Genomic DNA, 9,639 nt, shown 5'->3' with positions numbered 1-9,639 from the left:
GTAAATGAACACAGGAAACCATGACTGCAAAATACTTTGCTTGAGGAAGAGTATCTACTGGACAAGCACAGCAAACATACTACAGTTTGTTGCCACTTCAAAACAAAAACCAAACAAAACAATATATACGTTTCAACAGACGTCCTTCTTATTATGTTAACAGCAAGGAGGGTCGAATCAAAACACTACTGAAAATGATTCACAGTGATAGCAGATTGATGCTTATTAATTATAAACCCGCCAGATACTACTGAAAACAACAACCACAAAATAAAATAACTGAACGCTAGTTCTTGAAAGAAATGTAAAATAAATATATAAAAAACTTCAAACACGAATTGGAGGAACATTCTAGCAACTTCTTCAGTCCTTTCCATCAATTCATTTAAATGCAAAACCAAGAGAAACTGAAAAAACAAAGCTTCTCCTGATGCTAAAATGCTCAATTTACTGACAGGCAAATGGCTTCATGCTGCCACTTAATCTCATTTCTTGCATAATGCCCTCTAATTAGCATATCAAAGTGAATTAATACTTCTAGGGCATTAGCAATGGGAAAATCTGCTCCAGGCCCACAATAGCAGTTAGGAGAGTGCCAAGAAAATCCTCAGCAACCCAGCAAACACTTTGCATTGCAAAACGCTCTACTTACTCCCTCTGAACGCTTTCTTGTGTTTTTTTGGTTGTTTTTTTTTTTAAAACCACACAACGTTTGCTACTGTTCTGTTTAAAAAAAGAAATTAAAAAGAAAGAAAGAAAGAAAGAAAGAAAGAAAAAGTTCTCCCGGTACCACAAGTTAGCAGACTTCTTAGTTGGAGGCCAAGTGAAATAGCCTGACTGCTATTTTGCAAAAGCATTTTTTTTACTCTAGAAAGTTTATTTATAGTAAAACAAATATGGAAATTATAACATTTTTTTTTCTAATTCTCCACTCATTAAGTTCTCCAGTTAAAAAGATATGTTGTTTCTGTTCCTGCAGGTAAAAGCACTGCATGCCTTGGTCACCTAATACCCTGGAGCTGTTAAGCTGTTCGTACACTGCAGAGAAGCTGCGCTCCAAGTGAAATTAGCACTTCATTTCCGAATCACAAATGCTACATAACATTTTTACACAGTCAGAATCATAATGGCACTACAATTAAGCTGTCAAAAAGCATCTAAGAATCGCGCTTGCTCTTTAATCGAAGATAGCGAGTGTTTTTCTTTTTTTTTTTTTTATTTTGCTTCGCAAAGATGTACAAGCGAAACATTTTTTTGTTCTTTTTTTTTTTTTTTCCCGCTGTTACTATTTACATGGTTGCCAAACAAACATTTCAGTTTCAATTTACTGTTTAGGAATTTAAGCCGTCATTAAACTAAACAAAACACAACACTGGTTTGTCTCTAATCCTCTTCCAGTTTTTTTTTTTTTTTTCTGGGGAGGGGGTTTATATTTATTGAAAGTATTAGTGCCTGAAAGGATGACAATCATTCATAAAGAATTAGATTGATGCGATTGTCACTCCTTTCCCTTTTGAAGTCAACGCTGGGAGTTGAAAAGCATTTTTGAAAATCAGTCAGGATAAACATTCACCTAGTGCCAAAGACTTCTCCGGTTTATGAGGTAAAGAAGTGATATTTATGTCAAGCTTAATAAAGTTCAATAAAGGTGAAGGACTGTCCCACTCCAAAGCATGATCAATCACACAAATCTGTATTGAATTTTTCCCCTCTTCATTTTGAGTTTGTCATTTTTAATACCAACTAATGCAGTCCAGAGACTTCCGTTTCACCCGAGTCTGTACAGAATAATTACCAGCATATATTATTTTACCATTTCTATAATCAACCTAACACACAAAATAATATAGTTGCCCAAAATATATTGCAGTTTTAGGTTTTGCATTTTTTATCCTAGTTATACCATTATTTTAAAAAAGCCAAAGCTTTATAGATACACAATAAGCCTTGTAATTATGAATGAGCCATGATGTAAATACATAGAGTGTATACAGTATGCAGCTTTTCATATATGGAATAATAATGGTGTCTATACAGCTGCAGATCTAAATAGTCATAAAAAATAATTTAAATAACTTTCCTGTGTTTTTTAAAAAATTTTACAGACAGAAATAGACTAATATGGACTGTTGTATGTTTGGCAAATCCCATATATTTTACAATACATTGTTTCATAGATTAATTATACTGTACATTTAGTGATCCATAATATACTGGACTATCTGAACCCATTTATACTATTACACTATGTTTTTGTATTGCAATATATTTGTGTTTCCAGAAAGGTTAAAGAACTGATAATGCATGAACATGGACAAGAGGTCAGTATCGACACACTCCCACACTCCCTCCCAGGGTTTTGTAAGAGGAAGGTGTATTATCAGGTGCATCGCTTATCACCTGTATAAGAGGATGTCATTCAACAGAGTCGCTGAGAAAACAAACACAGCTTTACTCTCATAGTGCAAATCTACTCAATAAACACAAAGAGTGCAAACACTGTTTTACTGGGCTCTCAAAAAAAAAAAAAAAAAAAAATCAGGAAGGTCAGTTCGTAACCCCTCGCTCGTTCGATAGGGTTTAGCATTACTGGGGTTAAACCAAAAGGTGATAAATTTAACAGATTATCAGTGGGGAAAAAAAATAAAACGTGTTTGTTCTTTCAATAAAGCTCCTGAACACACTGTGTCAAAGGGATTACCACAGCTTACAAACAGCTCGTCTGGTCTCCAATCGTAAACAAGTGCATTTAAATAATGAGCAAGCCTACGGACTGAATGCACATGCATATTAAATACATTTCTTAATATAATAAGGCATATGTGTGTGTATGTGTGTGTGTGTATGTGTGTGTGTGTGTGCGTGCGTGCGTGCGTGCGTGCGTGCGTGTGTGTGTGTGTGTGTGCGTGCGTGCGTGCGTGTGCGTGTGCGTGCGTGCGTGCGTGCGTGCGTGTGTGTGTGTGTGTGCAGATAATGAATGCATTTGTTTATGTCGGTGTCTGTCAGTGAATAAACAGAATGGATTTTCTCTGACCTGATTTCTAATTCTACCAGACATTAAAGCTTGAAGGCCCTAAACACGGCCATGCCAGCTCTAGCTCTGCACAGCGTTATTGTGAGTTATTCTACTGGACAGGCTGAATTCACAATGTTTTACTGTTTAAGAGTTTCTTCGTATTTTTCATAATAACTTCTATATAAGTACCATTATGAAATGTAAGGAAATGTGATGATGCTACTTACTTAAAAACATTTAACATACTACAGTTTAAAATGAGCTTTATAACCCCCACCACCATTCAAAATAACATCAGTTTATAAAACATTGTTTCAATTAAACGTCCAATCAATGTCTTAAAATGCAGTGGGAAAACAATATGAAATGCATTACTGTACACACATTTTAAATATATATTATATTTTATATAACCCCATCTCCAAAACAGCAGCTTCATTTTTTTTTTTTTTAAAGATCCTCTTTTTTTTTGTTACATTTTTGTTTCGCTTCTCTGTGCTACAGCAGAGCTTGCATACGACACTCATAACCTCCTTCTGCTGCAGGCAGCATCAGGAGTGACATTGTGGCACAGATAGGGAAAACGCAAGTGTGCCGGAGGTAAAGGGAATGCACACAAACCGGAACGCCAACAAGGTGTGGATTTGAATAAAAGTCCAAGAATACGAATTAAAAAAATAAACGACAATAAGAATATAGTACAACGGTCCTCAGTGACAGGAATCTCATCTGAGTATAAAACTGGAAATGACTGTGGGGCACACGGCATGCAGATTCTGCAGGCTGTCACCCGGGGCTAACACATTTAGGGATCATTTTCCTCTCTCCTCGACAGACATAAAGAACACCTCAAGCAGGCCGAGCAGCTCCTTCTCCTCTCCCCCTCTGGACACCTCCCGCAGTCGAGAAGTTCATTAAGTTTTATGATCTTCCCCGAGTCACTTCGGCTTACAAGCCTCACAAGACCACAAATCTGGCAAGCCCATCATGTGGGCCATTAGGAAGAGACAGTGAATGAATGGCATTTAGGGGTTGTGGTCTGTGATGGCAATATATCTTGCTTTGTTTGACAGCTGTCATATACATATACATGTATGTATGTATGTATATTTATTTTTTACAGTGGGTCTTTAATAAGTAATACAAGAAAACATGCCTCCTGCCAGAAAAGCATTGTTGGTCCTCTTTGTTATTGTCAGATCTTGACCTGTGCGAGGCTGACAGGAGGAGGTCTTTGAAAATCAGACTTTTCTTTGTCACAGTAATTCACCTGAACAGTCTGGCTTACAAACAAACAGAAGCAAAGCGGCCATGCTGTCGCGCAGGCCTGAGTGGCACCCTGGTTATTACTTTACATTCAGAACGAAAACATCATTTCACAGCATGTGTAACAGTATTCTGGCTACGTAATGATAAAACACTACAGTATGTTAAAACGCCATTCAAACTATTTAGAAAATACATAGGAGATGTGACTACACTGTATGCTTGCTGAGCATCCACATTTTTCTTTGTTATTTTCCTCTAATGCATAACAGCATAGCCAGACCACTTTGCAATCAGTCATTAAACAGCATTCAATTGCTTGTTCACATCAACAATATATATATATATATATATATATATATATATATATATATATATATATATATATATATATTGATATATTTAGATATATATAATATTGTAATCATTCAAAACATTCTGCTACCTTGTGTTTGCATAAAAAAATGGTTTGTTAAAAAACACACAAAAAAAACTATAATTCCTCATTTTTCCTTTACACTTCAGTGCTATAGTTGTCCTAAAATACAACCTGCAACCTTATGCAATACGTTCTACAACCAAGCAACTCTCCAAGCCCGACTAATTAACTTTATTCCTTCTACACCTCTGCGACATCCCTCTATAAAAACGTAGCCGACAGCCCAGTAAATGAAAAAAAAACACTTTCTCGAAATAATGTAAACTTAAAACAAGAGTCAACTGCCAAAATCCATATTTAAAACCTCCTATTTTAAACACGTTGGATTCCGTTGCAACACTCTGGGCAGGCTTCAAACCAGCAAGACTGCTCTGTTTGCACTGAACTCACCTCTTGAACTGGAGCTGGCGTGCGTTTCCAAACAAAAACGCTGTGGGTTGAGCCCACACTGTAAACCGACTTATCTCAATCCGCATTTTCCTTTCCTCCAGAAATTAAGGAAACGTTTTTTTTTGTTTTCTCTCAACAGTTTGAAATATACAAGTGGTCGGTACAGTGGTGTTTTCGATTCTGTGGAGGCATTCGGACGTGCAACGCTCTGCTCATTTCACCAACTCTGTACTTTTTAAGGGAGGAAAATGCCAGCTGTTGTTAGGGTGAAAGATATATCCATGTATATTAGCATCGCCCGCATAATGAGGACCTCAATGAAGAATCGGACTCGGATACAGTAACGCATGTTAATCCCTAGTGGCTTCACCATCTTTAAATCTCAAGACCTCGTTCCCCTGATTTCTGATATCATGCTGTTTAGACGCATGCAATTCTCACATAATCGATAGTGCCCATCGTCTCGGTATCAAATACTATAATTGATCCCATGTATCCATAACACATACAAAAAACTAAAAGGAAACAGAAATTTAAAAATCCACTGTAGATAGCCCTTACTAAAAAAAAAAAAAAACGCTGAAGTGCTTCATATATTATTGCTGTATAACCTATATTTGTAATGTGTGTCAACAGGCCCTGTGCTATTGTTAAATAACTCAAGAGGCATTCATAAACATTAACTATGAAATCAATATATTACACCCTATTAGTCAGCTCTTTTTAAGATCCTAAACAAAACAGTTAACTTTTTTATCTTTTCACATAGCATTGCTGTTTTCTTAAGGGTTTGTTTGTTTGGACGTTTTTTAATTAAGCTTAAATCTATACTTTAAAACATTAGGGAATTTTCTGCTACACGGCAATGTAGCTAAAAACGATAAAATCAGCAAATTAACAATCTATTTACTGGACAGTTTAAAGAAGAAAAAAAATATTGCCATACTTTTCGAAACAAAAACAAATACTCGGTATAAAATATTTACTGATGCTATGATGACCAGTGTAGTTTATATTTAAACACTATATTTCAATACTTTATTTCAGAATTGCATTAAATATATGTACGTGTTTCCATATACTTTATATGAACTTACCGCTCTGTAAATGATGCTTTGTGTGTGTGTGTGTCTTTTCCGGATTTATCATCGCTTATCTCTTATGTGATTGCATAGAGAAACCCTATCCGCATAACTCTCAATTCTGAGCTCCCAGCTCGTAGTACATACAATACTGCCTAATTTACCCAAAGAAATAGAGGCACCTACACAACAACTTCGGTGTGACAACCGACAATGGGGAAACGCTCACACAAAATCCAAGTCTCCAAGTGCAAGGGTCTGCAACGCGAGTTTGCAATCATCTTGATTTCCAGCGGCACAAGCGCGGATCATTTATATTAAAGATGATCTGCCTGGTGTATATTTGCTTTTAATTCGTTTTATTTTGACGACACATTTGTGCGGCTATGCAGTTGGGAGACAGGGGCAGATAGGGCAACAAAAGACTGCTTTAGCTAAAGAACAGATGCCAATCTTGATCCTTTAAGAAAACGGACGTACAAGGATCTGTACATCTTGGGGCTACCGTGGGAGCTGCTGTTGCTGCCCCAACAACGTTATCGCCTAGGGGAGATTCCCCAACAGGATGATGCACGACTGTGTTCATCCTCAGTTTCATTGCACAGTGCGCTTATCAGTTGTAAAATGTACTTTAACTGTATTAGGCTTGCTAAGGGGAGAAGGAGGTGTTGCGTTCAGATCAAAGATGGCGGTGCACAAGCCATTTCAAATGAAGCACGAGAAGTAACAGTGATGTATTTTTTTTTTTTTTTAGTTAGCATTGCAATGAAGGTTAAACCAGACTTACCTGTTTTCTCTTTGATTTCGCATAGCACGCTGAACAATGCTGGCTTCATTCTGTGACAGTTGAGTCCGTGTTTCCTGTACCGTGAAGAAGGCAAACAAAAATATAACGATAGCACATTATATAATATTTGTTTTATTATAAGCAATTAAACATAATGCTGTAATTAAGTAACATGGCGTGTTTTATCTTATCTAGTTACGTGTATAGTGATTGTAAACACGTCTCTATTGCTGTTATAAACATTGCATGCGCTCATAAAAACGTGTGAGAATATTGTTGACAAGATATAATTCATAAATACTTCCAGTTTCCCCATACAGTTTAGTTTCAAAAGAAAAATCTGGATTTAAATACCGAATAGTATTCAATTTAAATAATAGTTTAGCAACTTTTACTATAACAAAAAAAGCCACCGGCATCAACGCTTTGAATACAAACAGAGTTGCAATATAGCAAATGACTGAATAAACACCGCAACTTGTGTAATTGAACTTCACATTACAGTTCAACGATACTGCAATCAATTCGCAATTCATTTTGACGCTGGGTGATATTAATATTCAGTGTTTGAGCAAGCGGAATAAGCTACACTCTGTCCGGTTTATTTTGAGCCACATGTTCGAATGCATCCGCCCGCTGGTTGGGAAAAATATATAAACTATTATGATGGGAGCTGGTAAGCGGTTACATTATTCTTATCATAGCTTAAAGACATTTGTTAAAAAGAGGATACGCGTTTGATTATTCCTCAACACACAACAGACTGTTACGAGAAAGAAAATAGAAACATGAATTGAGTCTAGATAGAATATCTATCCGTGTGAAATTACTGTTTTTTTAAAGACAAGTATCAGTAGCATTTATTATTATTATTACTGTTAATATTATTAATGATAGCTATTAATTAATAATAGTAATAATAACAGTATTAAGACTAGTATTAATAACAATGATAAAGTGCGATGTGTGTGTGTGTGTGTGTGTGTGTGTGTATTTTGTAGAAGAAACCAACTTTGCTTGCGCCTCGTCCAGGCTTTGGTCGGTGATGGTCATAATCTGGTGAAGAATATCTCCGATGTCCTGCTTTCTTCCATCGCCGTCTGCACCTTCGTGTCCGTGGGGAGGAGGTAGTGCCATGCCCCCTTGGACCGAGTGGCAAGCCAGGCTTACGCCCGCAAGAGTCTGCATGATCCGGGCTTGCTCGTCCATCCTTTGCCGCAAGACAATCAATGTACTTTTACAAATCTCACAAAGCGAAAGGATCGTCCACAAAAAAAAAAAAAAAAAAACAATTAAAAAATTAAAATCACATACAGAGAAAAAACAAAAAATCTGTACGCGCAAAAATGTCCAAAACAAAGATAATAATAATAATAATAATAATAATAATAATAATAATAATAATAATAATAATAATAATAATAATAATAATAATTGCGTGTGCTGCAATCGGGTTCTTGCAAATCGTCCTCGTTATAAAATACAATGTATCACAGGTATTACTGGTACTGTAGAGGTGTAGCACAGTCGCACTTAATTTCGTGCACTCTGTCTATTTCTGATCCTGTTGAAATCTTCCTGCAAATTTGTCTCTTTTTTTATGATTTGACGTCTTGGATGTGCCGGCTATTGATCCTTGTAGCTTTCTTGGTATGTTTGTAATCTTCTGGCAATTCTTTCTCCCCGTGAAAATCTTCTTCCAAACTTGTCCAAATCCTCATTAAATCAGCAGGATGCGAAAAAAAAAAATGCAAAGCTGCAGGGGAACAGATTACACACTATCTCTCTCCCGCTATAATGCTATAGAAATAATACATACAAAAATAGAAAGCAAAAACTTAAATTACTATTATTATTATTATTATTATTATTTAACCACAAAAGTTTTGAGTTTCTTTTTTGGAGGGGAAAAAGCAAACACACACAAAAAAAAAGATGACAAAAAAATAATAATAATTGCAAAAAATAAATTAATTACACCGCTCTAAAGCAATGTGCGAAAAAATACCTGCTTGCTGAAATTTATGAGCTCAAGTCCTGACTGTGTGTGTGTGTTTTATGGTGTTTGATGCCCGCTGTGGTGAGCGATTGACAGCGTGCCAACGCCACTCAGTCAATGCAGACGTGTCAGAGCGATAGGAGGAGAGAAGGACAAGAAATAAAACTCAGAAATGCACGCCCGCCCACCAGAGGAGGGGCTTCGACCAAAGCACTAATCCTCTTAGAAAATCACCAAAAATACCAAATAAATTCAAAACATAAAGTACGCGCGTGTAGTTCCCCCCTCTATATTCCGGCTACCTGGGCGTACAGTAAAAATGACATTAAGGCAGTCACATTTACAATAAAAAATAGGTCTGCTACACACATAAAGACGAGTTTTTATAGTGCTTAATACAAAACTGATAATGAATAGCGCTTGCTCGCAGCTTTTCAAGACATGGTGCGCGGACTCTCTACCTAGCCTTGATCGCAGTGGGCAGGCAAAGCCGGTTTGTAATAGTCACATCAACACCTGCTCCCATCCAATCTGAGCCAGGTATGTAGAGATTGATGGGTCAGTTACCCTACCAGCGCGCCGCTTGGAGGAATTGATCCCGCCCTCTAGATGACAACCTCCAGCATGGTCGGCCAGGCTCAGTGAGACTTCTTATTGGCC

General features: G+C 36.9%; 1 protein-coding gene across 4 annotated transcripts in view; it reads right to left on the bottom strand.

The window, feature by feature from the left end:
• Positions 1 to 9,405, bottom strand: part of LOC117962282 (pre-B-cell leukemia transcription factor 3) — a 78,826-nt gene extending 69,421 nt beyond the window's left edge. Inside the window, exons 1-2 of one of the 4 annotated variants that reach the window (XM_058986741.1) lie at positions 7,993 to 9,405; positions 6,981 to 7,054 (exon numbers count right to left, since the gene is read on the bottom strand). In XM_058986741.1, the coding sequence (XP_058842724.1) occupies positions 6,981 to 7,054; positions 7,993 to 8,189 (271 nt within the window). In that variant the 5' untranslated portion in view covers positions 8,190 to 9,405. The remainder of the gene's footprint in view (positions 1 to 6,980; positions 7,055 to 7,992) is intronic. The other 3 variants (XM_058986743.1, XM_058986742.1, XM_058986744.1) reach the window with 3 other exon arrangements.
• Positions 9,406 to 9,639: the final 234 nt, after the last annotated feature.

This window comes from Acipenser ruthenus, chromosome 15 (genome assembly GCF_902713425.1).
Source record: "Acipenser ruthenus chromosome 15, fAciRut3.2 maternal haplotype, whole genome shotgun sequence".
NCBI lineage: Eukaryota > Metazoa > Chordata > Actinopteri > Acipenseriformes > Acipenseridae > Acipenser > Acipenser ruthenus.
This window is presented reverse-complemented; position numbering and strand designations above follow the sequence as displayed.